Source organism: Talaromyces proteolyticus (genome assembly GCF_021365285.1).
Source record: "Talaromyces proteolyticus strain PMI_201 chromosome Unknown BGW36scaffold_1, whole genome shotgun sequence".
Lineage (NCBI taxonomy): Eukaryota > Fungi > Ascomycota > Eurotiomycetes > Eurotiales > Trichocomaceae > Talaromyces > Talaromyces proteolyticus.
The window spans coordinates 638744-666097 of NW_025764277.1; the positions used below are offsets into that span (position 1 = coordinate 638744).

At 45.6% G+C, this 27354-nt stretch overlaps 8 protein-coding genes across 8 annotated transcripts; 2 read left to right on the top strand and 6 right to left on the bottom strand.

Annotated features, from left to right (window-relative positions):
- Positions 1-283: 283 nt before the first annotated feature.
- Positions 284-3160, bottom strand: BGW36DRAFT_434507 (kinase-like domain-containing protein; the record flags this gene model as incomplete). The annotated part of the gene is made up of 4 exons (XM_046221397.1): positions 284-1027; positions 1081-1143; positions 1196-2670; positions 2923-3160. The coding sequence occupies 4 exons, from the start codon at positions 3158-3160 to the stop codon at positions 329-331; spliced, it is 2475 nt and encodes an 824-aa protein (XP_046077508.1). The 3' UTR covers positions 284-328.
- A 277-nt stretch (positions 3161-3437) lies between these two features.
- On the bottom strand, positions 3438-5743 carry BGW36DRAFT_331872 (uncharacterized protein). The gene is made up of 4 exons (XM_046212840.1): positions 5359-5743; positions 4858-5301; positions 4065-4800; positions 3438-3998 (listed from the first exon to the last, which is right to left on the bottom strand). Exons 1-4 carry the CDS (start codon positions 5449-5451, stop codon positions 3793-3795), a joined length of 1479 nt encoding a protein of 492 aa, XP_046077509.1. The 5' UTR covers positions 5452-5743; the 3' UTR covers positions 3438-3792.
- A 316-nt stretch (positions 5744-6059) lies between these two features.
- On the top strand, positions 6060-9729 carry BGW36DRAFT_434515 (putative DNA damage repair protein Mus42). Its single transcript, XM_046221398.1, has 2 exons — positions 6060-6166; positions 6220-9729. The coding sequence occupies exons 1-2, from the start codon at positions 6109-6111 to the stop codon at positions 9678-9680; spliced, it is 3519 nt and encodes a 1172-aa protein (XP_046077510.1). The 5' UTR covers positions 6060-6108; the 3' UTR covers positions 9681-9729.
- Positions 9730-9864: 135 nt separating this feature from the next.
- BGW36DRAFT_421477 (putative agmatine deiminase) lies at positions 9865-10980 on the bottom strand (the record flags this gene model as incomplete). Its single annotated transcript, XM_046219574.1, has 1 exon — positions 9865-10980. The coding sequence occupies one exon, from the start codon at positions 10978-10980 to the stop codon at positions 9865-9867; it is 1116 nt and encodes a 371-aa protein (XP_046077511.1).
- A 504-nt stretch (positions 10981-11484) lies between these two features.
- On the bottom strand, positions 11485-17741 carry BGW36DRAFT_284750 (uncharacterized protein; the record flags this gene model as incomplete). Its single annotated transcript, XM_046210260.1, has 5 exons — positions 11485-14637; positions 15327-16221; positions 16277-16746; positions 16855-17539; positions 17632-17741. The coding sequence occupies 5 exons, from the start codon at positions 17739-17741 to the stop codon at positions 11485-11487; spliced, it is 5313 nt and encodes a 1770-aa protein (XP_046077512.1).
- A 1092-nt stretch (positions 17742-18833) lies between these two features.
- Positions 18834-19189, top strand: BGW36DRAFT_353333 (uncharacterized protein; the record flags this gene model as incomplete). Its single annotated transcript, XM_046213424.1, has 2 exons — positions 18834-18859; positions 18904-19189. The coding sequence occupies 2 exons, from the start codon at positions 18834-18836 to the stop codon at positions 19187-19189; spliced, it is 312 nt and encodes a 103-aa protein (XP_046077513.1).
- A 787-nt stretch (positions 19190-19976) lies between these two features.
- Positions 19977-20657, bottom strand: BGW36DRAFT_353334 (putative C6 transcription factor SndA; the record flags this gene model as incomplete). The annotated part of the gene is made up of 2 exons (XM_046213425.1): positions 19977-20372; positions 20502-20657. 2 exons carry the CDS (start codon positions 20655-20657, stop codon positions 19977-19979), a joined length of 552 nt encoding a protein of 183 aa, XP_046077514.1.
- A 1972-nt stretch (positions 20658-22629) lies between these two features.
- Positions 22630-27148, bottom strand: BGW36DRAFT_366379 (putative 5-oxoprolinase). The gene is made up of 8 exons (XM_046214745.1): positions 27016-27148; positions 26757-26942; positions 25525-26686; positions 24373-25466; positions 24209-24315; positions 23874-24152; positions 23623-23824; positions 22630-23566 (listed from the first exon to the last, which is right to left on the bottom strand). The coding sequence occupies exons 1-8, from the start codon at positions 27056-27058 to the stop codon at positions 22737-22739; spliced, it is 3903 nt and encodes a 1300-aa protein (XP_046077515.1). The 5' UTR covers positions 27059-27148; the 3' UTR covers positions 22630-22736.
- Positions 27149-27354: the final 206 nt, after the last annotated feature.

The following is a 27354-nucleotide window of genomic DNA, read 5'->3' on the forward strand; positions in this document are numbered from 1 at the left end:
GGATGCATTGAAATGGCGTTCATTTTTGGGACTTTGTACAGTTCTTTGTGTGGAGTTTTTTGAAGTGCCGTGCTGTATTAGGAGAATCTCTTATGGACTGAGAAGAACTGTACCATGCTATTTGTATAAAACAACGGGAAATAATAATAACACAAAAACAAATAACACTTCTTTGTAAGAATAGACGTGATGTTGTCTCTCAGACCGGCTCAAAATTAAAAATTCCATGCGCGAGGAAAAAGAGTGATGAGGTTGTTTCTTCAAGCTTCGATAGTTCAGAACCCTTACTTCTGAGAGTGGAAAGAATAAAAAAAGAATGGAAATCTCTTCAATCAGCAAACCAACATCTGCCGCGTTTTGTTTCGAGTACATCCCTGACGGGCTTTGGTCGACGCCATGTATAACCCATGAAAGCTACTCTCGTGCGGACATCAAGGGCTGTAGAACCAACGTTTTTGTCACGTAGAATCCTATCACGGGCTCCTCTACTCTCTTTGCCATTCTTTTTCGAGACTGTTCTCTTTATATTAGTCTCGACGTTAAACGTGCTCTGGGAGATAATAGGGTTCGGGTGAGATGTCTGACAAGATATTTCCTTGGCGGCTTGCGACTCGCTGTGCTGGTTGGAGGCTAGATCTGCGTCCCTCTTTTCTGATTTGTCTATCTCGAGTTCAGGGTTTAGAATCTCATCAAAGTATGAAGTGTCTGCTTGATTTTTGACATCGGGGATATAAGGCGGCTGTTCATATAACATCTCAGACCAAGGAATGCCACGAAAGAGTCGATGTGCTTTAATGTCACTGGCATCATCAGGGTAGACGTGACGTCTCTTGTAGTAGGGATCTGGAGGGTCCATAGGATTGTAGACTGTGTCCGGCCAGAGGAAACAGTCGTTGATTCTGTACTGCTTGCTTGACAGTCTAAATTCTTTGATTTGTAAGAGTTGTTGAATGAGATCAATCGCATGATATGATATCACCAAATCACTGAATCGCTCTTGTGGAAACTCCAAAGCCGTTCTGTGATGCTTCGGTGTTGTTAATAGAGCTAGAGCTAGTGATAAGTTTCTAGGTGACTAACCAAAATGCATCTCTTCGTGTCATGTCGATTTTCACGATAGAACGGAGTCATTCCATAGAGACACTGACTTGTATCAGTTTATGCATCATATCGATCGCCCGTGCATCGGACGTACCTCATAGAGTATGATGCCTATGCTCCAATAATCACATCTGCCGTCATAAGCTTCACCCGCTATAATCTCAGGTGCCATGTATTGACTCGTGCCGACAATGCTACGTGCAAAGCGCCTTTTCTCATTGCGGTTGCGCCAGTCGAGTACGTGTCCGCCACCAAATGCATGCGGAGGATCCCCCTGAACATTCCTCTGGTAAAGTTCGTCTTTAGTATCTCCGTCAACTTCGATTCCCAATTTTTCCAAAAGCGAGTAGCGATGGTTCTGAAAATAAGCTTGGTTATGCGCCCAGTGGCCGTCAAAAGCAAGTCCAAAATCGGCAATTTTCAGATGCCCATTTGCAGAAATTAAAAAGTTTTCCGGCTTTACGTCTCGATGGATCCATCCAAGTCTATGAGCCTCTTCCACGCACAGGATCATTTCCGATATGTACCACACTGCGTCCCTTTCAGAGAGAACCCCGTGCCGAATTAAAAGGTTGAAAAAATCACCTCCCACTTCATATTCCATGATAAGATAGAGATTACCGGTATCTTGGAAACTTGCAATCAGAGGTACGATCCATTTAGATCGTTCAGACGAAGCGAGAAATTCTCTTTCAGCTCGTATATGGCCCTCCTGGCAAAGCTTTATCATCTCTGATTTGCGTATCACTTTCATCGCGTATACATGTTGGGGGTCCTCACTAGTCCCTTTTTCATCCGTAGGTGGTGTTTTTGCAAAGCTCATTTTCTTCTTGACTAGACGAACGATTCCAAAACTTCCTTGACCCAGGACTTTTATTGGTTCATAACCGGCAACTGAAATGGTGTCCTTGTGGTGGTTGAATCTATTGGAATGGCTCTTTAGGACCCGAGTTTGTCTTAAATGTTCGCTTTCCTGAGCTATCCACGCTTTCTTTATACTATTTTGCTCTTCCTCTGTGAATGGTAGCGTGTAAAAATGCTCGTGAAGTTCTCGTAGCCTCTGCTCACGTGCGTCCTGACCTGATAGAAGGGAGTTGAAATGAGTTTCAAAGAAAATTTTAGCAGCCGCAGTTGCCTCTACGGTAACTATAGATAGCTGAAGTTTTAACTGAGGCAATGGTTGCGTTGATGTTCCACATTGACCGGAGGGATGAGGGGGCTCTGCCTGAACAGTGTTCTGATCTGCTGGTTGTGCTGCTAGCATAAGAGAAGTTGAGACGCCGTCCAAGGAACTTCTGTAGTCTGCCTTGCTGAAAACAGTTGACATGTAGGTTGAGTGATCGGAAGTACTGTGAGCTATGTCGTCTGAAATGTTGAGCGACATCAAAGGGAGAACACCGTCCACATTTGAAATCCCGGGTCTAGGTTTCAGCTTCGTTCGGCGAATGACAGTCGATGGGCCGAAAATCGACAGCTTTCGTGATAAACGAGGCAGAAGTGCTGGTGAAAGAATATTCTTATAGTTTTTAGAGCTCTCGTTGCCGTCATTGAATGTATCACCGCTAGCCCCTTCACAAGACTGTGTGTTTTCGGAATGGATAAAGGAAGTTGGAGAGTTTTCTGGTTGCCAATTCGATTTTTGCGACTGCTTTGTGGAAGAAGATTGATTTGACAAATTATCACAAGAATTGAATAATTGTTCCTTTGATCCACGAAACGAAGCAGGAATGGAAGGGGAAGTATTGATAGCGGTTTGGTCAAGTGTCGCTTCTAATCAAACATATCAGCTGGTAGTCAGTGGAGTTGCAGCTTATGGTGTACCAGAAGTCCTGGAATTCCAGAGTCCAAGTCTTGAGAACAACCTAGCGCTGCTGCTCCTTAGTTTCAGACGGAATCTATTAGTTGCCCGCTTCTCTGTAGCATTCTCTCCATTGATAGAGTGAGGCGTCAAGCTTCCATCTGCTGTACCAAGGGGGAGATCATAATTAACAATAACTGGTGTGGATGAAGCAGCGACCTGAAAGCAACCGCGAGAAGCCCTCGTCCTCCGTTTCGGCATAACCCTCATGATTGTAGCATGTGCTTACAGTTGCAGTGGCTGTGCCCACGAAGGTAGCCGAGCGACACGAAAGGATAATCAGTGCTGTTAATATTAGACTCGATATCAGCCCTGGTGGTTCATTGGGTACGATGGGAATCTTTTAAGAAAAGAAAAGAGAGAGCAAACAGACAGCAGGTGTTATCTCAAACATATCGAGAGTAGGGAAGGAGCGCCTGGTGTCTTACAATTTCACGGCAGGAGCGCCCGGCAATAGCTTTGACTAGTTATTCTGCAATGGAATGGAAATGGCGATCGGATTTCTATATAGTATGTGGGTACTGTGATGAATTTCACCATATCATACAGGCCAGAGAAACTCACTGGCATAGGGAAATAAAACAAGTACATGGAAACTTTTGAGAAACAAGACATAGGAATCAGTAAATACACAGGAAAACCAAACAAACTCCGTGGGCGACATCCTCATCCTTGCCAAATGCGATATAATGGTAAAAACGGAAACAAGTCGGATATCTGGACGACAGAAATTGAGAAGATAGCTGTCTCTCCAGTCGCGAATGGAGAATGGTAATGAAGGTATGGGAGCTGGAGCGTAGATTCGTCTATGACAGGATGAGAAAATAACTGATTTATTTGATCTCCAGTAGTTTGACGTCGAACACTAGCTTCGAATTTCCTGGAATACCTGGAACGCCCTTTTTTCCATAGCCAAGATGGGGTGGGATTACGATGCGTCGCTCACCACCCGCAGCCATACCGGCAATGCCGATATCCCAGCCTTTGATAACCTCGCCTTTGCCGATCTTGAATGAGAAAGGCTTGCCTTTTTTGTTGGCTACAACAGACCGGAGAATGTCAGCTATTTGAATATACTTGGACGCAAGAAATCAGCAAGACTTACAGTCAAACACCTTTCCGTCTTCAAACTTTCCGATGTAGCGCATCGCAACAGTGTTTCCATTCTTAGCAGCAGGTCCCTTTCCAAGCTTCTTGTCGTCAATCTTGACGCCTTGGACCTCCTTCACACCCAAAGTGCCTGTGGTAGTCTCAGCAGGCTTCTTGTCTTGGGTAGAACCGGTTGGGCCCTGTTCCAAGTTCTTCGCAAACTGGACCTTCTTATCCGTCTTAGCGGGTGTAGATTCCTTTGTATCCTTCTTGATCTCGGCCGGGGCGGCTTCACCGTTGTTTTTTTTCAGCTTCTTCTGTTGCTTCTTGCTCAGGGTAGCATCGCCATTCACAGTGGTTTGGTTTTTAGAATCCTTAGCAATGAGTTCATCTAGGGCAGCGTCGTCCTCAGCGGCGCGCTTGTTCTTGCCCTTGGTGGAGACAAGCTTGGGGGCCTCGTTCTCAGAATCAACCTCAGTAATGCGGGGATCATCAAGATCATCCAGGTCGTCACTCATGTCATCATTGTCCATCAGCGCATTGATATCAAAGTCCTCCAAATCTTCTTCATCAGGCGAAAGGTCGTATTCATCACTATCTTCGTCATCCAAGTCTTCGTCATCAAAAAACTGACGTCCTTCATCGGTTGGGATCACGTAGTTGCCGGTCAGGAAGACGGTATGGGTACCAGTCACCTTGAAGAAAATTCGTTCATTCTCGGAAACAGTGATGTCGAGGGGTTGCTGATATTGCTGTTGTTTCCCGTTAGCATACTCTACGAAACCTTCCCCATTGTGACTGCAACTTGCCTTCTCAGTATCCAGAGTGCAAACGACGACTTCCTCTAGCTCGAGGCCTTCTTCATCTTCGTCATCCTCCTCCTCATCTTCCTCACCGGTAGCAGGGGCCTTTCCCTTGACGAGTTTGGAGATGATTGATTTGAGGCTCTCCGGGTCGTCTGAATCATCCGTCTCCATGGCCTCTTCAAGTTCCTTCAAAGTGGCCTTTTCCTTGAGTTTCTTGGCCTTTTCTTTGTCGCTAGGTCCGCCATTTATTTCCTCATCATCAGAGTCCTCTTCACTGTCTTCTTCGTCGGTGTAGTCCTCGTCATCCGACTCATCATCAGAATCCTCACCCAAGTCCCCGGGAATGCGCACAATTTTGAGAGTAGCACGCGGGGGCTTGTTTGTATCGGCATCATCTTCAAATTCAGGGGTGGCATCGGGGTCGATGGCAGCCATGCTTACACGGAACTATACACAGGTTAGTATATGTCTTGTTTCCAAGCAATGTGATTGAACAAGACTCACCATGGCAGCTGCTTCTTCAGGCAAAGCAGGCACCAAAATACCACCGGGCGGCACCTGCAATGCATAGAGGGCGACGGGCTGGACTCCAGCCATTGTGAGCGAATGAATTAGTCGCTACGCTCGTTTCTTTTATACTCTCGCTTGTTTTCTTGTACTCGTACTCGGGTCGATTCTTTCTAGAAGGACGCAATGAAATACAAGCTAATGATAAACCGAGAAACAGTCTGGAGCTGGGCGAGGAAAAAGCTAGGCAACAAGACGACGAGAGAGGGGGAGAGAGGGAGGGAGAGGGAGAGAGAAAAGTTCAAATGCGATGAAAACAAAAGCGGTGAAAACGAGGCGGCAGAAGCTGTTGCTCGGCAGCTGCCAGATTTTTTTTTTTTCTTATTATCGCAGCCCCACTGCCGACCATGGTACTAATACCAGACTGGTATCGTCAACCACGAAGGAATAATATAGGGCCCCAGACATGTAACGGATTCTGCTATCAGACAGCCGGTTCTTTTATTAAAAGTAATTAATTTATTTCAATATAGCTCTCCATGCCATAGTCAGTATTTAAGTGCTCGCGCTCAGTTTGCCGGTTAGATTATCAATTTATCTCGTTTGGGAAAAGCGCAGTCACATTCCACATCACGTGATCGCGCGTCGCGTCATCTCTTGCTTATCCCCTCGTCTAATTCTCGTGACTCTCACATCAGAGCGAGTGTGTTCTTGACTCGCCATCGGCATGAAAATCTATCCGTGCCCATGATGGGCTCCAGGCTAGAAGCCAATTCTGATATAGTCCGCAAAAGGATTCAAAGCCGTAAGAGCTGCTTCCTTGCGTATGGAGGTTCCGCAAGTCTGACAATCTGATAGATGCCTTCAATGGCGAAGAGGGTGAAGAATACGAGGCTTCCCATTTCGGAGGCTTTGCAGATTACTTTCGACGCAAGAAATTGAAACTCCAAAATCGAGATGCTGATATACGTGCAAACTCCGAGGATAACCCTCCAATCTTCCGTGGCGTGGTAGCGCACGTCAACGGCTATACACAGCCTTCTTTAAATGATATACACCATCTTGTCGTTAGCCATGGTGGAGGCTTTCTCCAATACCTGGATGGAAAGACGAGCGCCACTCATATAATCGCTAGTTCCTTGACACCAAAGAAACGAGAGGAATTCCGCAAGTATCGCATAGTGAAGCCTGCATGGGTAGTGGAGAGTGTCAAAGCCGGGCGCTTACTTCCGTGGGACCAATATCGCGTAGTTGATGAAGGAAATTCCCAGAAAGTTCTCAAATATGAGAATGGACAATTACAAAACCAGACAAACGCCTTTCAACACGGTTACAAAGATCAAACTGACAGTAGTTGGTATACCTCGCAAGTCAAGGATGCGGCAACTGAAGCCCAGAATTCTCCTAATGTGCTGCCACCGTCGCAAAACGAGACTGTATCGATTCCAGCCGATCTTAATCTAAGTGTGGACACAGACTATGGGGATTTTCCATCTATGGGATCCCTGCCCGATGTTATCGATAGTACGAATACCGCTGTTTTGCAATCAAATAAAACCATAGAACGTAAGCCATCGGATACAAAAAATTTACTCGGCTCTCATCCTAAACTCTCGGTTGAAGATTCAGTGGTCTCAGCTGGTACTCAACTCGTTCAAGAAACTATACCGGTGAAACCAAACATGACGTCTGAGGAATACAATGCCTTGCTTCTATCGGACCCTCGTATGAGGAATTCAAGTGTCGTGAATCCTGAATTCTTACAACAATATTACCGAGAATCACGTCTCCATCATCTCTCAACTTGGAAAGCAGAGCTAAAAGCAAAACTGCAAGCCGCTGCCCAAGTGAAAGCTCAAAATAACCTAAAAGCTAAAAGCCGGGCCATTGGATCTCGAAGATATATTCTACATGTCGATTTTGACAGTTTTTTTGCCGCGGTTTCTATCCAGAAACATCATCCAGAATTCATAGAGAAGCCCGTAGCGATTGCACATGGTACTGGCAGTGGCTCAGAGATTGCAAGTTGCAACTATCCCGCTCGCGCTTTTGGCATTAAAAACGGCATGTGGATGAAAGGTGCATTGGAAAAATGTCCCGAGCTTAAAGTCTTGCCCTATGATTTTCCTGCTTATGAAGAAGCGAGCCGTCAATTCTATGATTGCATACTTGCTATTGATGGGCTTGTGCAGAGTGTTAGTATTGACGAAGCCCTACTTGATGTCACAACGCAGTGTTTACAAGCTGGCGGATCTAATGGAAGCGGTATTTCTGAAGGGTCCCTTTATCGAGAGCAATTCAAAGCCGATGAGATCGCCAACACTCTTAGAAATGCAATCAAAGATAGAACTGGGTGTGCTGTTTCGGTTGGAATTGGGGGGAACATTCTCCAGGCAAAAGTAGCCCTCCGCAAGGCAAAACCAGCTGGACAGTACCAGCTTAAGCCTGACGAGGTCTTGGAATTTATTGGAAGTTTGACGGTCAAAGATCTGCCGGGCGTTGCGTATAGCCTTGGTGGTAAACTTGAAGAGCTCGGAGTGAAATTGGTGAAAGATATTCGCGACTTGTCCAAGGAGAGACTCACTTCCCATCTGGGCCCCAAAACTGGCGCAAAGCTCTGGGACTATTCTAGAGGAATCGACAAAACAGAAGTAGGATTACAAACAATACGAAAATCAGTGTCTGCGGAAATAAACTGGGGGATACGATTTGTCAACCAGGGCCAAGCTGAAGAGTTTGTACAGAGTTTATCCGATGAACTACATCGCCGTTTGGTTGAAAATTTGGTAAAGGGGAAGCAACTCACTATTCGTGTCATGAGACGCTCTGCGGATGCACCTTTGGAGCCTGTGAAGCACCTTGGTCATGGAAAATGCGATGTTTTCAACAAGAGCGTTCTACTTGGCGTTGCTACCAACGCGAGCGATATAATAGGGAAGGAGGCTATTGCAATGCTGCGTAGCTTTGGTTTTACGCCTGGTGATCTACGCGGCCTAGGTGTTCAGATGACAAAATTGGAGCCAGTCAAATCGATGACTGGAGACCTTCCTTCAAGTAGCCAGCGGCAGTTGAATTTCAAATCATCGCCCTCCGCAAAGAGGACGATCCAAGAAATTGATACGGATTTGATAGAGAGCCCTCATAAAGGTGACGAAGTCAGCATTGATGCTGCTGAGGTCCTGGACAACCGACCGACTTTTGATCCATCACACCGGCCTCTGAATCTCTCTGGAACTCAGTTTATAATGCCATCTCAGCCAGACCCAAAGGTCGTTGCAGAGTTGCCAGCTGACATTCGTTCCATGTTGGTTCATAAGCCAAAGGTTAGAGAAACCTCCCCTTCTCCAGCATCGAGACGACAGGCGCAAGGTAGCCAACAACTTCCGCCACAATCACAATTGGATCCAGATATATTGGAAGCTTTGCCAGACGACATCCGATCTGAAATTTTGGGATATTACTCACGTCCGTCAAATGATTCAGGACAAGGTCTTTCTAAGCCCAACCCTCTCCAAGCCGAACAGCAAGTTCAACCTCTGTCGTCGCGCCTAGAACCGACGAATTTGACGGTGAAAAAAGAGACTACACCAACAAAGAAAAGGCGCGGGCGGCCTCCGAAAGCATCGCTAGCCGCCAAATCACACTACCGATCCACTCTTGCGCAGTCCACTTTCAGTTTTGGAAGACCGAGGTCAGCTGAGAATGTGTCCACAGAGGGTTCCAGACAGGCTTCCCCTACTTCTGATGAAACAGACGAAATATCAGAAGAATTTTTGGCAGCTCTACCGGAGGATATTCGACGTGAAGTGCTGGAAGAGCAGCGACACAAGCGCATGAGGCAGCAATATGACCTCATTGAAAATCCGATGCCCTCTGAGAGAGCGAACACCTCGACTGAACCGAATCCTCTAACTCTTGAAAATCGAATCCAATTACCTCCCCGCCCTGAAAAGCCAACGTTCACGTCCAAGAAACTATCCGATCTTTCAGATTTACGTCAAGCGATTTCTGCATGGTATGAGGCATTTGCATCTGAAAACCCTTTTTCTGAAGATGTAGACGCACTTGCACTTTACTTGAAACAAGTCGTCCTAGAAGAACGTGATCTTGAAAAGGCTGTCTCGGTGGTGGACTGGCTGTGCTGGTTAATTCAGGACAGTGCCGGCGGCGCTGCTCCCAAGATCGATGAGATATCTGAAGAGCCAAGTAAGAGTTCGCAATCTGAGATGACATGGAGTCAGGCTTTGCAGACGATACAAAATGGCGTTACTGCTGCGTTCGAGGAAAGGGGTCTTCCTCCACCTAGCTTCTCACTTTAGCAGGTTCCTTTTATAAATTGAACGGTTCATTCAATAATATTGACTGCAATTATATGTTTATGCTACCTCAATCAAGCCACTGTACCTCAACTACTGGCTTCGTGTATATACAATTCAGATATACATCGTACATAATTGAATAGCTATGGATAGATATCAATGTCTTGAGATTGAGACCTCACTACTAACTCAACGGAACTTCTTGTGTTGCACAATGAATCCCGCCCCCTTGTAATGGCAGTTCGTTGATATAGACCTGCACAGCCTCTCTTTCGTTCTCAAAAAGACTCGTCAAGATCTCAAAAGCCCTGATATCAGCCTCCTCATCGCCGAATTTCGGAACCACCAGTCCCCCATTTGGTAGATAGTAGTTCACGTAGCTCATAACCGGTGACCATCCACTTGCAGTCTCGACTGCTTCCATAGACTCCTCATCTAGGTTCAAAAGAGCCATGTCAGGTTCTGGTATATCGATAATCCTGAGACTTCTTCCTTGTGCATCTTGTTGATTTAATAGAATATCTTTCGTCTCTTCGTATACCTTCATCCATACCGTCTTCGCCCTGGGCCCCATAGGTCGACTGAGAAGTACGACACCAGGTCTTGCAAATCTCGCTAGAGCATCAATATGGCAGTCCGTGCTATCAGCATTCATAACCCCAGGTACCCAGATTATTTTTGATACACCCAGACACCGTTGCAACTCTTTCTCGATGTCTTCCTTGCTTTTTCCAGGGTTTCGGTTATTATTGATAATGGAGCTCTCCGTTACTAATAATGTACCTTCACCATCAATCTCCAAAGCGCCTCCTTCAGTAGTGATTGATGCTTTGATACGGTTCGTTTTCATGTTTTCAAGAAGTGTACGAGCAAGAGTGACAGTCGCTGCGGTGGCATGCCGATTTCCCCAGCCGTTGAAGTTGAAATCAACTCCAGACAGCTGTTGCGCTGGTTTTTTTTCTTGTTGGTATAGGGTAAATGTAGGTGCAATGTCTCTCATCCATAGATTCATATCATCCCCTAGGATCGGGTTAATTCGAACCTCGTGTTTTACGGTAGAAGAGCCAGATTCGAATTCTGAACGCGCTTCATGAAGCCGCTCCTGACCAACGACCAAAGTGACGGGTTCAAATCTAGCAATTGCCTTAACTAGGCTGGACACCTCATTTGTGGCAGCAGTCAGTGATGCAGATGTTTGGAAAGTAGAGTTGTTGAGTCCAGGCCAAGCAAGGATACAGTGAGAGTGACGAGCCCATTCTGCAGGTCTAACGAAAGATGATATTGCGCGAGTTAAAACCATCGTGGTCGTCAGTTGAAGGAAGGAGATAGTTTTGATAATTTGAAGGGCTACAGAGACGGCATGAAAGGGTTATTAGTTCACTAGAAAGAGTGTGCAGAAGCCGGCTTTTAAGGAAGTGCAGAACGTTCTATATAATACACGTCATATATGTAGAAAATAGACTGGTTAGAATCGCCCCACACCTTGCTTATTGACATGCTTGAAGGTTATTTTATGACTCTTCTACTTTTTCAATATATTAAATAAATTGCAGGATGACAGGATCAGTAATTTGGTGTGATCTCCATGTTTCCATAAATAGTTAAGGTTACATGCCAGTTTTGGAACCCATTTAATTGGTCCGTTGCATGGATTGATGCCGACTCGCACGATGTTCCCGGGTATCCATGGTTGAAATAAATTTGGATAGAATATACAAAATTCGATACTTTGTATTTCGTACTGACGTAAAATATATTTTTATAACAATGGGAAATACCCAAAGGAATACTGAGATCGTATCGATCACCAGACTCCCTTGAAATACTCAACCATCTTATTCACACTCTCTTGATCCAGTGTATTCATTTCGTCGAGGGTTTTTGAATATTGTCTTGCCAGTTTATTATGCCATATGAAGGACCTTTTCGGCCCCTGATTGCCATATTTGGTAGTCCAGAATTCAACCAATTTAACAGGCGGGTTAATAGCCGGGTCAGCATTCGATGAGCGCAGCTTCTCCAACCACTGGCTTGTTTCCAACTCAGTAAATTCTAGACCAGCTTTGTGGAGGAATGGCATAAGATTTCTTGTCCAGTGGAAACTATGGTGGTTGAGCACGTTGAGAACTCCTGTGGTATATGTGGAAAACGAGTGATCGATGAGGATATCAGCCACAGTATCAACTGGAAGCCAACGATGGGTCTCATCGAGGCGCGGTAATGCACCGATGGTAACGGCTGACTGAAGCATCAGTGGGATAGCCTCTGTGGTGTTCCACACACCGTATCGGGTGTCTCCAATAATCTGCCCAACACGTAGAACCCGTGCACGAATACCAGTTTGCTCGGCCGCCTTTATACAAATATGCTCCGCAACAAGCTTCGATTGTGCATAGCCCATGGTCTGGGTATAAGTGAGACTCTTTGGGAGATTTTCTGGAATCTCATCTTCAGCGGTATTGACGACAGTGCTGATTGACGAGCAGAAATTGAAAGAGGCTGGAGTAGATCGTTGTGACTTTAGGCACAGATCAATTAGATTTTTGAGACCGGCGATATTATCCTTTTCGAAGCTGTTGAGTTGCCAATTGAAATTCACGGACCAGGCACAGTGGATGAGATCGGTAATCTGAGAGGTAAGCAAATTGTAGGCATATTCCTCCAAGCCTAAATGTTGGTCCGATAGGTCTGCTGGGAGTGCCACAAATTTGTTGCGAGAAGCATGCGAAAGACTATCGTATACTTTTCTATCCTGAAGAGATTTTGCCAAACGTTCATATGCCTCAATAGTAGAGTTAGCCCTTATCAGGCAGTACACTGTTTTAACATCGTGCTGTGAGGCGAGCTTTGCGGCTGTGTGAGAGCCAAGAGATCCCGAAGCACCAGTAATGACAACATAGCGTCCGTTCAAGCTATTTGGAACTGGGTTGTGCTTTTTAAAGGTCGAATACTTCTCAATCATGCTTTGCATGGTGGCCTCCACCGATTGGCTATTATACGATGCACCGAGACGTAAAGATGTCAAGTACTTAGCTAGCAAGTTGATTGTTGGATAATCGAAGGCCAGATTGAGTCCGAGTTCTTTTCCTCCTGTATTGATTTCTCGAACAATAGCAGTGCGTAGCCGGGTTGCTTGCAGGGAATCCATACCAATGTTGAAAAAGTCTGCGTCCTCGCTCAAGAGGCTATGTGCCTTGGGTGGCAGGACGTTTTTTACTTTTTCTGTTAAGAACGTCTTGAGATCAGACTCCGAAAGAGTGAGCAGCTGTTTACCAACTTTCTCGACATACGCATCCTTAATAATTTCTGCGAATTGCCGATATACCGCCTGTCTAATGAATGTCCCCTTATCAGTTCGCGGATACTGTATGTCTGATGGTAAGGTAATAACCATATCCTGAGAAAGTCTGCCATAGGCTGGCATTGAGTTATGTGCACTTTCAACTCGAGGCCATATTTGACAGATCAACTGATCTCGCGAGAGATTTTGACCGACTGCTGTCGGGATCACAATCAAGCCAATGCTTGCCTTGTTCGCGCCGAAAACAATTGCCTCAGAAACTACTGAATCTTGTCGGACACAACCTTCAAGTTCCAATGGATTTACCTTTTCACCATTCATCAAGACTATTGTGTCATCTAGACGAGCGTAGTATTTGTATGCTTCAAGTGTTGGATGTTTGATGAAGAGATCTTTTGTTGCATAAGATCCATCAGACCGGTTCGACATAACTTTCGACGGCCACCCATCTAGAACAACCAATTCAAAAATTCCAGGGGCTCTCTCTTCAAATTGCAGAAAGGGCTTGACTGCTTCAAACGGACGAAGATAATCCCAGAATTTGTCTTCTTGTGGCCTCTCTGAAACCATCAACTGACCAGTTTCGGTTGATCCATAGTGGCTGATTAGATTCACCCCATTGGCAATTAACTTCTCGCCGAGAGAGTCTGGGCAAGGAGATCCACCGAATGTGACAACCTTGAGCTTCGCAAGAGCTTGCACGCCCTCCTCTATTTCAGCAAGAAGTTTCAAAGCATATGGAACTCCATAAAATATTTCAAAATCGTGGGATTTCATAATGTCTAGCAAGTATTGCTTAGCCAGTGGTAGCGATGCATTATACAAATGGATCGTGTTGCAAGAGTGTATAGCTCTGAATAGACAGCTAATACCATGGTTGTGGTATAAAGGCAACGTGATGAATCCTCTCATATTCATATTAGTAGCATAATTCCGAACCGAAGCTCGTTGCGTCTGAAAGATGGGTTTGGGCAATCCTGTTGAGCCGCTAGAGTGGATGATCCACGACACATGCTTAGCTTCCCGCGTCAAATCCAAGGCTGGTGTGAGATTCGTATCAATGACATCTTCAAATTCGAAATTGTAAACATCTTCTTTCGAAATCTCCTCAACTTGCAGGCCGCTAATTCTCGTGCCGAGGTCATGGGCAGAATCTCGAAATGTCTCGTGTATAATAATATGCTCTGACGATGTCTTCTCTAGTAGGGATGTGTACGCTTCTAATGAAATCCGTGTTGAAAGCAAAAGAACCGAGTGCCCCAATTTTGACAATGCCAACATAGTTACTAGATAATTGAGATCCGATGGACCCAAGAGAGATACTACAATTGGCTTTTCCGAAGACGATATACGGGGCGGGATCTTCACAGCAAGTTTTTGTGCCACCCTATAGGCAAACACATCGAGTTGACGCATACTGTAGCCCACATACTGGATTCCTGAATGAGGGTAGAATATTATTGGTGTATCGCCCAAGAGCTTTGCACGATGTCGTACGAGGCCATCTATTGTCTCCGGTTCGGGTTGAGATTTGGTAGTTTCGACATGTTCAATGGCGATTTCTTTTTCTGGGAGCGGGTCCGCAGACATTGCCGGTTGTAATTCAGCCGCCATATTTACCATTTGAATAGATGTCCGACTTCTAGCGTTATGCAACTTCTGAACATTAAAGACGGTCCATACGGAAGTGGTGACCCGATTGCAGTTGGTTGCAAGTTATATGCCTTGGTTAGGGGAATACCCCACATCGGTGGCTCGGAAAAGCAGATCATGATGCTATTTTGCATTGATAAGTGATTTTATTTCTTTCGAAATTGTAGTCAAAGCCCAATACCAGCGGATAAATGAGCGACAATGTAAGAGCAAAAAACTCCGGGTGAAAACAGACGGGCGGATACTTTTCCGGGATCTTCCCGCTGTAGGCGGATTTCCAATACGGAAATCGACGTCACCTTGTAGATTTATGCAATCGATCACTGTCAAACAACCATACCGCTATTTCCCACGTGGTTTTATGTCCTTGAGTTGAAACTGCGATGACACTTAGTATTAGTATCAAGGGCGGCATTCCCAATAGATAGGTATAGAAATATTTCATGGTGCATCCGTATCGACTATATCCGATATATTGTTCATAATATAAGAAGCTGTCATAAGCTCACGTAAGCCTCATTCGGAGCGCATTGAGATGGGAGCATAGAATGTGGCGTTTAGTGAACCGGAAAGAATGCAAAGGAAGAGATTTAAAAGTTAATGCCAGAAAAGTCGTGATTCATGCTCGAGAAAGCCTAAGGAGCAGATTAGTCTGTTATACAATTTTTTGAAGAGGGAAAAGTTGAAAATACCCAGGAATCAAGTTGAGTCCACCAGGCAGAGCCGTCTAAGTTATCCAGAAAATTGAATTCCTCATCACTTATGAGGCTGGCAGAACCCAAGTCTGATACAGCTGTGCTTCCAAGGTATGGATCGTAATTTAGACTCGATAACGATGATGTCGGTGGTTGTTCAAGCCTTGTTCCTGCATCTTTGAATTTCTCTTCCTGGGAGCCCTGGAGTAATCTGTTATCATTAGGCACTTGAAGACGACGCGATTGGGGGTCGGTTGAAAGCTGATTGTGAACTTCAAGCCTCAACTCTTCGAGAATGATACCATATCGTCGGCTTGGACAGTTTTTGCGAGTAGCCTTTGCAAGATGAACCTGGCAACCTTCTGCAAGACTGAACAGGTCTGGAACGTCGTCTCCAGTGTTCGAAAAGCTTGGAGAGTCTGCATTTTGAGACGACCGATGCTGTTGGATAGTGTAGATATATGCCACAATAATCGCACAAAAACATATGTAATGCGTGAACCAAAAAGATTCCAGCATAGACCCCTCCCCAGCTAGTGCATCCACCCGTTGCATTATATTCTTGGCCGACTCGATGCAATTTTGGACATGAGTTGCAACTAAGTCAGGGGGCAACAATGGCCGCCGACTAAGGTCAGTGAAATCGTTGAGGATGAACAGGCGGGTAGCATGTATCATGGCATGGTTATATGCTAGCTGTAAAACGTGGCTTTGCCGACGGAGTGGCTGTATCAGACTTGATGCCTGAACACTACTGAATAAAGGATGGACGTTCGCTTTCCATTCTTGCAACTCGGCAACCAGCTCAATAGCTGCCTCGTATGGCGCCTCTGTAGAAGTTGACTTTGTGGGGTACACTCTCCGGGAGATCTCGCCTGTGATATGTCCAAGTCTAAGGCAGTATTCAGCGGAGCGTAGAGAGAACAGGTAGTAAGGAGAGAGCTCACCTGAAGTGTAAAATCGATGCGGTCATCATACAATCGGCAGCATCGTGTGATTTTGGAGGGGCTTCAAGAAACATATCTTCATCATTAACTTCATCCGGTAGATCTTGATCAATATCTTCATCATCTAGTAGCCGGGGACGTCCAAACATGACGCTTAGGTATTTGTCAAGAGTATATGCACTCCAAAAAATACGCTTTCGCAGTTCTTGCTCCACGTAGGCATGTCCACCAAGGCTAGTTTTTGATAGTTGTCTTCTATGTAACCCAAGCGCTGTGACAAGCTGCATGGTGGTTCCAAACATGTACCAGCACTGATTTGCCCTGGAGGAAGAAAGTAGGAACAAGCAGAGCCCAAGCCGTACCTGGATTGTCTCTAAAGCCGGTGGTCCGGTCTCAATTGACATCATATGCCTGGCTGCGGTGTACCACCTCTCACTATAATATTGTAAAGACCTTAACATCCAAACATGCTAATAAATTGAGACTTCCTATGTATCTAGAGGGATTTACACGCACCTTTCACTTTCGGGGTGTATATCATCAGCCCCACTGCTCCTTTCTTCCGCAAGGATTGAAACAGCAAATATCATGAATATTACCCCAACCTTTGCGGCCAAATGGCTTGGCGGGGGATTCGAAGGTGATATATTCTTCTCATAGAGCATGTCGATGGTTGACTCAACGTTTCCTCTGCGGAGAAAGCGGTAGGTTACAATTGAAAAATCAAAATAGACATCTAAGAAGCTTTTTGCTCTTGCCTTAGGAGGCAATTCTAGAGTAGCCCAGTCTGTCTTAGCGGAAAACGGCCGATCGCCGAATAAGAGAACGGGTGTGTTCTTAGGGGTCTCATTCTCCTTGATCTTCGGGGTTGTTGATATGTCATCTTGTTTTAGACGCCTCCAGCTCCTAGAGAGAAAAGATATTCCGGACGAAGGGCCCAGATAATTACCCTCGAGATCAGTGGCTTCTGGTTCTGGAGAATTACTTCTCGGCGACAGCACTGCAATTGCTTGGGAGCCCCGGCGAATCTGGGTGATCGGCGATCTCTCTGCAACTGCGATTGTGGGCGATGCGGATGCGTCATCTGTGGGAGTCCTTTGAGGAAGAGCTGAGTGATGTATCGTATTCTGGCGAGCTACAGAATGAGGACCAGGCAAAGGAGATGGTGGAGTTCCTCTCGTATACAAGGCAGTATACTCGCAACGTCGCGACAGCTTGGTACATCGATGACATGGAAGCGTACCGGAGCATCTCGTCTTTTTTCTGAACTTCAAGTCAGCAGGAACGCCCAAACAAGCATTGTACTCGCGCAAAAGGCTGCAATGCAAATCTGTGGGGGTGGCGATAAATAATACTCTTTGCACGAATCGCAGGCCCGGGTGATCTTACGGCGCTCTGCAGTCTTTTCTTTTGCCAGCGGCTCAGTGGCCTTCCGCTTGTTGCCGATGACTTGTGTACTATTCATGGCGAGAGGATTATTCGAGCTGAGAACGAGAGTGCTCCGTCGATCTCCTTTCTATGAGCCGCGCCATTATTATTCGCAGTGGGGAGAATTTACAGCAGAAGAGATGGACCAGGAGCGGCGGGGGTCCTCTTTTCCCCGAAGCTCCCCGCATCGTCCTCGGCACTAAATCAACGACAGTTTTCACTACTGCAACTAGTCGACATCTAACGTCTATTACTATCATATAGATATGCATCTCTCAATTCCGACGCCAAGTGTACTCCCTGCGGCTAGAGTTAACCTATGCTCGCCGCAATCCTCGGAATGCCACACTGTCATCGTCGATGAGTCATCTATCTGAAAAATTAATCCTCCTGACATCGTCTCCCGAATCCGTTAGTCTTTCAAGCACAGTAAGACAGCGCTGGTCGCTTGATCGCCTAGTGGACCCGTGTTCGGTTGAGAATCTCAGCGATTCGCAAGCAAGCGAGCGAAGTTCGGAGTAGTTGACCGAATTTACAATAGGGAGGGCTGAACGGACAGAGAGAAAGAATACAAAAAGGATGGTCCGTGAAAAAATTTTACGGCTCGTCTCGGAGCGAATATCAGATATGAAGCTGTTGGTTATTGAGAGTTGTTCAATAAGCGAACATCTGAACTGAACTAGCTGCAGATGACATTAGTGATGCCACAGGCACTCAACAGCTCATAGAGTCGGAAAGAGACTCACATAATGTATTCTTGCAAAGCTCGGTCAAGGCCCTTTCCAAATCCTCCCGGTGATACTATTCTACTCAGGCTAGAGCTGACATGACACAGTATTTGCGTTCAAAACATATATCTGCTACCACGTTAGCTGTCAAGCAGGAGCTACCCAATCGTTATTGCCGAGTTTTCCAAGACCACGGGTACCCATGAATGGCCCGTCGGAAACGATACAGCCGTTAGTGGTCTGGATACCACGATAGCAACGCTCTTTAGGGTCGGGGAACAGTGGACATGAAAGCCAGAACAGCCGCTTCAGTTATTACATATTCCTGTCTGTATCCTCACCGAGATCAATTAAAAAGCAGCCTGACAATCGGCCTCGTTCTGATGAGCGTATCAATATTGATGGCATATGGGTCAGAGGACGGCAGGTAAGATACTTGTACCCACAACTGAATATTGGTGTCACGCATAGTGGTCTTAAGCTCATTATGATCCCGGAGCAGTGCGTTTTTCAATCCGACATTAGACTACCAATTGTGCTGAAAGCAAAAACTGTCTTGGAACATAGGGGCAGTGTTATGCACTCTTTCCCTGATACGAGCTATGTGGCCCAGCAGGATACCAGCAACCCAGCGTCTTTTTGGGATGCAGACCATCCCATTGCACAAGTGATGATTAATATGACAAAAGTTGTAACTGGTAAACAGCCGGAGGCAAACCCCGGGATTGCCCTACTGACTGTAAATTTGGCACTATAAGGATATTCCTGTTTTTGTTTATGGAGTTTCACCGTGAAGTATGGCGACAGAAAACGAAACTGTTCTCATTGAAGAAATCCATGCTTAACACTTCGGGAATATCTAGCTAAACGACATGGTCAATAGGAATAGTATCTCACGAAATCACATGGAAATGAATATGCTGCCCAATCTCAACATTTATTCCTGGCTGGAAGCTTCACCCTCCTCAACCATAATGCCACAGAGAAATTTTCGTCCAAGTGTGATGCGTTCCAGCTAGGAAAAGAAATACCGCAATGAGTCCAAAAATGTTCACCCCAATGCTAGAAGGTGAACACTATCACTCCCAATACTCCACAGTTTTGAAGTCACTATTATGGCCAAAAAAAAAAAAAAAAAAACAGTATAAAAAAAGAGAAAAGAAAAAGAGTAAAAGCAAAAAGACAGTTGCATAAAAGTGCCCATGACCACATGGTAATAGTATGCTCAAGTAGACTGCCAGTATTTTGGGCCCTTAATTGCCTTCTGCTCAAATACGAAGAACGCGAGCTGAACATTCATCCGACATTCTCATCTGTTATCCCAGACAGGGACTTGACGCCAACTGTCTGGGTATGAAGTATGTGGTTGGTCTCTTCACAGATAGGGTTGAAGATAGGGTTGATATAATTTATATCGATAAACATTCGGGTAGAGAGGAATTTATCAGTCGACTATCGAAGGTCAAGTGCTTGAACACCTAAGAAAGATCTGTTTCTTGTAAGCGCTTTTCTTCTACCCCCCCCCCCCCCCCCCTCTTTACTTCTTAACTCATTTTTTCTCTTGACTCTAAGATTGGGTAATCCATACCTCCGTCCATTGCTGATGTAGTATCACTTCCTTCCGCATCTTCGGACACTCCAAGGACCGTATCAATGATATCCGTGAGTTCATCGTAGCCTTCCCTTTCTTCTGGACTAGGATTCCTCGTGGAGTTACGAACTGCGCTGAATAATTGACGAAGCTGATTATCGTCACTGTACCGTATCGACTCTAAGAGGTCCTCGAGCAACTTATGGTAATAAGAAAGATTGTCCTGGGTGATCTGGAGCTGGTTTCTGGTCGTCATAGCGTGCTCCTTGCGGCGCTTGTCTGCACTTTGGTCATAAACGCATTCACGGAAGTGAGCAGCGCATTCGGAGCAAGGATTCCCAGTACTACACTAAAGATCAGGTATAGTCAGTCAGTTTTCAAAAAAAAAAAAAAAAAAAAAAAAAGTTGTGAGAATCAATCTTGTCTTTTGAGAATGGAGCTCACTACGATCAAGTCTCTAGGTAGCGCAACCACCGACCTTTGTCCTTTTCTTTTTGCATTCTAAACACGCCACCGACGCACGCTTCGTTTTTTTATCATCTGGACTAAGGGGCCCTGGCGGTGTATCGTCAATATCCGCTTGTCTGGGGGCTATATGTCGATAGCCCTGTATCCCATTCCGTTGTCTGTCCATTGCTGCCGCTAGTAACTCCAAGACGTGGTCGACGGGGTCGCGGTGGGTGAATCCAGCTCGTTTATTATCGACAGTAGGGATTCTACCTTTCGGAAAGCCGAAAATGGTCGAAGGCTATCTCGATCGGGAGGCTGAGTCGGACGATGTTCGTGGAAAGGTTGGGTTGGTGAGATGGACACATACCCGGGCACACAAACGCAAGGCTGTGATCGTCCACAGGCAACTCACCACTCACCACTCGCCTGCTGCTATTTCCTAGGTCATGTAGAATCGCTAAATGCAGTCCCAATGAACGGTTTACGAAATACTCCCCAAGTCAATTTTGAGAGACTATTGGCCACGAGGATGATGGCACTTCGTCCACACATTAGGGAGAAACGCCCCATTGTGACAAATAACTATAGGAAGTGAAACGAAAGGCATACATACCTGGAACCTAGACGCTCTAGCCGCAAGGCACATTAGACGATCGGGCTTTACTTTCCCATGTCGCTCGAAGGGAGATCGAGCCAAGTAACAGCACTTGAGTCAGCAATTGGCATCAATTCACGGGAATAACAGGGAAATTGCTGCACGCGGGGCTATCAGGTGCTAAGTCGTGCTGTGGAGCCGGATGCGTTGCATAACATTGCTCTGGACGTGTTCTCGACGAGTGGAATCGCCAACATGGTCCGGGTTTTTTTTCCGTCTCATACTACGGCTCTAATAGGCTGCACGACCAATATTCAGCACGCGGCTTGCGATCGCTTATTTTGGTCCTCTTACTGCAAGTGAAAAGTCGAAAGCAAACTGATATGGATGTTAGGTACGTCCATTCCAAATCTGCAATGGGAGTGGTAGAACTGAAAAGACGGAATCATGGGCGAGAAGATTAACCTGGAAGCTAAATATTCCGTGGGGAGCCAATTTGGTCAATTTGGAATCGATCCGGGATATCAACTCTATCAACTCCGTTGAGGAGTTTTCTCTTTCAACCTAGATTGTTTTTTAAGACGCTTGATCACCAATGCAGGATAATAAAGCAGTTTGCAGTGCTGAAATATCCTTTGCGCTTTAACCTCCCATCTCAACATACAGCCGTCTGAAGACGCGGAAAATCCAATAATGAATAAAGGGGGAATGACCGGTACGAGGAAAGGTAGAATAGGTATAGAGATACTTGTTCGGATTGTGGTACGGATTGCGAACACAAAGCTAAAAATAAATATGAACAATAGCCTTTGTTGCTTCCGTACCCCAGCTCCGTCACAAGAGAAAGTTTCCCATTTAGCAAACTTTGAGCTCATAGGAACATGCGTGCCGTTGCCCTATCAATCCGAATGCCGACTGCTCGGTATCGCCCAAACCAACATTGCATGTGTGCACATCATGATTGATATTCCTCATGAACACAACCAACATTTGCATTGCCAAACAAGAATTATCTTTGTTTGTCAAAAGTCTTTCAACATTACATGCTGACATTTGAAGACTAAGCCGATTCAAGAAAGCCTGTCACACCGGTTGACGGATAACGGACGATGTTTGAGAGATTAGATAGCTCACATACGCCTTAAAGTACTCAATGTCTGTATTTTTGTGACGGCTGTCGTGCCGGGACCGGCCAGAGCCTAATTTTAACGTCTTCAAATGTTGAATTTGTATGCGCATCCCGTGCCAAGACATACTCTTTACACAAACGTGAGACTGACGTCATCGATTAAATTCCATAATATTTGAAATTATATTACAAAAGCATATTATTTACAACACCAACGAGTCATATAAACCCCGTACTAAAACGCATCAATATATAGCCTCGTGGGCATATATATAATGCCACACGGTATCAATTGACTGCTTTGCCGCGTCCTCAATCAGGAAGGAACGCGCTTTTGAGATATAATAAGATGTTTTAATATAAATACGTACCTGTATTTATTATATTTGAAGGAGTAGTCTACATCTATCTGACATCTCACTTTATATAATACGTCGCCAAGGGCCTGTTACCTATCCAAATTTCATTTAGTATTCAATGTTATCATAGTAGTCCCGCTATTGTACAAACTCTGAAGAGCCTTTCAAAGTCTATCTTCCTCATACTTGCTCCGCAAGAGCGGTGGATTCTGCAACACTGCCATTAGCAACTGGGATAAATGAAGACTTTAACTTGGAAATATCGACATTGTTTGGTCGCCCTGCATCATCGTTCTTCTCCCCGTATCCACCACCACCCGGTGTCTCAATAACTATGCGGTCTCCAGGCTCGACATTGATCGTATTCTTCCCTCCAATAGATATCTTCAACTTTGATTTCTTTCCAATCCAGATATTTCTTCCCCGCTGGCCATCGGAGCCGCATTCCATTCCGTACGGCGCGAATGTGCGGCGTTCCGACAAAATAGAAGCGGACATGGGAATACGGAATTCCACATCACGAATTACACCATCACCACCGTTGTACTGCCCTTCTCCACCACTGCCAGGCCGAAAGGAGAATTGACGCAGAACAACGGGGTATCGTCGCTCCAGGGATTCTGGGTCAGTAATGCGTGTGTTGGTCATATTTGTGTGGACTCCGCTCGTTCCATTCCAACTGGGACCTGCGCCACTACCACCGGCAATGGTTTCGTAATATCCAAAGCCATTCTTACCATCCACACCAAATGTGAAATTGTTCATGCACCCTTGACTTGCGGCGCAGACCCGAAATGCCTTGAAAATCACATCGACGATTCGTTGTGATGTCAACACGTTACCAGCGCAGACGGCGGCCTCGAGGCTCGGCTTGAGAAGCGACTGTTCGGGGATGATAAGCGTGATGGGCTTGATACAGCCGTGGTTAAGTGGGATGTCGGAATCAACCATGCATCGCAAGGCAAATATCACTGCTGAATTACAGATAGCCACGGGGGCATTCCAATTCCCTTTCATCCCCCACATCAGCATCTGAGTGTTACTTCGTGTATTTGGATGAGCCTACCATAGACCTCTGGACCGGTTCCTGTAAAGTCAAACACGGCAGAACCATCTTCTTCATTGATAGTAACCTTTAATTGTATAGGTGTGCCATCGTCCATGTAATCCACGGCAGAGATTTCACTGCCTTGGAATTTCTTCACAAGCTTTTTGAACAGGTTGCGGGTTGCAAGCTCCGCTGCATCTTGGATCGCTCCCATGTACATCTTGTTCTCATTAGAAAACATTAGTTTTGCATAAAAAGAAGCAACGTACCTGTACTACGTCCATAGTATATTCTTTGATCAGCTGTCGAACCAGCCGGATACCACAGTGATTTGCTGCAGCCTGAGCCTTGATATCGGTCACATTGTCCTGAAAGCACCGAGAGCCACTCGAACCAGGATACTTGGTGGGTTCGTCGCAAAGAATTCTCTTGAGTTCATCGTCTGCGAATTTGCCATCTCGAACCAGAAGGAATGAGTCAAATACGGCACCTTCTTCCCACAGGCGCTTGGAGGAAGGTGGCATAGATCCGGGAAGGATTCCACCAACCTGTATTGTATGAGAATTTTATCTAAAGCAAGAAAAGCAGAAAACTTATTACTCACATCTGCGTGATGACCGCGTGAGGCCGTCCAAAAGATGATTTCTTTCCCTTCGGCGTCAAAAACTGGAGTGATAACTGTCAAATCTGGCAGGTGAACACCTCCGTAGGCTGTGAATATTATATTATAAGTATCCGACCCAAAATATACCATGTAGTCGACGTTACCTGGTGAATTGGAGAGCAAGGCATCGCCATCCTTAAGCTTCCCATTCCATTTCTGGATTTGTGATTTAACCGCAAAGCCCATACTACCAATCATGGCAGGAACATGGGGAGCATTAGCTACCAAGGAGCCATCCGGCGAAAAAATAGCGCAACTAAAATCAAGTCTTTCTTTGATATTTGCGCTCACACTAACATTTTGAAGTACTCGTCCCATCTGTTCTGCGATCCCATAGAATCGATGACGGAATACGGAGAGTTGCACTGGATCCAGGTCAGTGGCACTGACTGATTTCTTCTCTGAACCAATATCTAACACCAATAGGTCTTTGGTGGCAGTCGCTGAGCATTTAGGGTTGATGATGATAGTCTGCGTATTGTCGACGATCAGAGCTGGACCAGCAATAGTTTGGCCCAATGGAAGAGAGCTCAAAAGGTGAACAGGAGCGTCGACCCAGCCGAGAGATTTGAAGTAGACAGGCCCGGTTGAATGAGGCTTTAAAGCAGAAACATTTGCGCTGACTTTAGGGACAGTTTCCGAAGAAAACGGCAAAGAACTGGTTTCGAAAAAGTTTTTACCAACGGCCCGGACTCGAATGTTATCGACAAAGATCTTTCGATTGACTGGCGTAAAACTAAACTGCTGATGATGAGCATCAATAAAAGCTTGCTTCGTATCGACACCTTCGGTGACGGGGATCATCATTGCTGTCTCACTGCCTTCATAACGCATAAACAAGAATCGGTCATCATCGATCTGAGAGAATCGACTCATCGTATGATGACTCTGTGTGGTTTGTGATAGGGCATCTAAATCAGCAAAGATGATGTCCTTGGTCGAATCGTCAAAGACTTTGGCACATGGCCTCTCTTCCTCGTATACGACGTCGGCTAATCCAATACCATAAGCAGACAGAATCGATGAGTATTTGTGAATGAGAACCTGTCGAATCCCGAGAATCTCAGCGATAGCACATGCATGCTGTCCGCCAGCACCTCCGAAAGAGGCGAGGTTGTGTTTAGAAGCTTCATGCCCTCTACCTTCTGTTAGGCTCCGAATTGGGCCGCACATTGCAGAGTTTGCGACCTGGAGAAAGCTGCAATTGCTTTGTTAACTAAAATCTATGGAATTGGGACACGGTAGTAAGTATTTACCCGTCTGCTACCTCAGCCCAAGTCAATGACTTGCCACTGTCCCGGTTGATAACTTCAGTCAGTTCCTGGAATTTGTTAAGTACAATATCTCGGTCCAGAGGCTCATCCTCATTAGGTCCAAAAACCGAGGGAAAATGCTCCGGAATCAGTCTTCCCAGGGCTAAGTTTGCATCTGTGACCGTCAAAGGCCCCCCTTTCCTGTAACATGCAGGACCAGGGTGCGAAGAGGCACTTTCTGGACCAACAGCCATCATGGAGTCTCGCCAAGCTAGAATACTTCCACCACCGGCAGCTATGGTGTTTATATTTAACTGGGGTGCTTGAATGGGTATCCCAGCCGTTGAAGTCTCAAATATTTGATCAAACTGACCATCATATCTAGAAACATCTGTACTTGTTCCTCCCATATCAAACCCGATAATGGGAGTTTTTGTCTCTGGATTATACGAGGTTCGAGCATAGCCAACGACTCCACCAGCAGGCCCCGAAAGAATGGCATGCAATCCGGATAGCTCAGACGCGGTTACCAGACCGCCATCTGACTGCATGAATTCTAGCCTGGTATAGCCCTGGTCAATGGTTGGAAAGCTGGCACTAAACCGAGACAAATAGTTTTCGATTTCCGGAGTGAGATAGCTGTCGATAACAGCTGAGTTGCCTCTTGGAACAATCTTGGACCGTTGTGATACCCGATGTGACAACGATATATGCTCGAAACCAATCTCCTTTGCCAGATCGTGGACCATGACTTCATGTGTGGGGAAGATGTACGAATGCATGAAGCCGACAGCAATCGACCGGAATCCTGCCGCATAGATCCGCTGAAGATACGCCCTAGTGCTTTGCACATCTAGCGGTTTGATGATCTGTACCTTTTCACCGGAAACACCCACGACGGTCTGTACCGGCTCAGGATATTGGAGACTCATATTTCTAAGTTGTGAATCACTGCAATGTCCAAGAACAACTCGTTCGTTTACCTCGAACACATCTGAATAAAGTGGTTGTGGCCGTCGAATAGAAAGATCAAACATATACGGTCTAGATTGATTTCCAATCTGAAGAATATCTTTGAAACCTGCCGTTACCAAAAATGCTGTTCGCTCACCCTTTCGCTCTAGCAAAGCATTGGTAGCAACTGTTGTTCCCATTCGGATCCATTCTAAAGGTAAATTTCAGCACCTTTGTATCAATGAAAACAAACATTCAAACCCCGGCAGATTAATACTTACCCACATCTTTGAGGTCCAACTCAGTACCTCGAGGTATTGATTTATTATAGTATTTCTCAAGAACTCGCCGAATGGCTTCTGTAGGTGCATCTGGGTAGTTCTTTGTGTCTACAGAGAGGATTTTGACAACAATATCATCCTGACCAGCAACTTTGCATACACAATCGGTGAAAGTTCCGCCTCGGTCTAGTTCGATTAGCTCCAATCTGATTTATTCCCTGCACCTATACCCACCGGTAGAAGAAGAAGGAATACTGACCAATAGAGATCCGAAGCGGTCGTTCAATATTACCTGAAGGCATGGTGATTGTGATCGAAGAGAGAAATCTTCATAGAGATTAACTTCACGATATATTGATGTATTCTTATAGTGTGCTTTAAATGTATTTCACAGTCCAATAAATTGCTAAAGACAACATGGAGGAGCACTGTGACTCGCAGCTCGCGGCTAGACAGTACAGTTACCGAGCCGATGCAGGAAGCCGCAGCAGGAAGCCGAAGCCCTATCAAGGAGGGTGTGGGGACTGTGCGGAGAATCGATAGTGATGATTATCAAGGTCTTCTATTTACTATAGCCGAATACAATATAGATCTTATG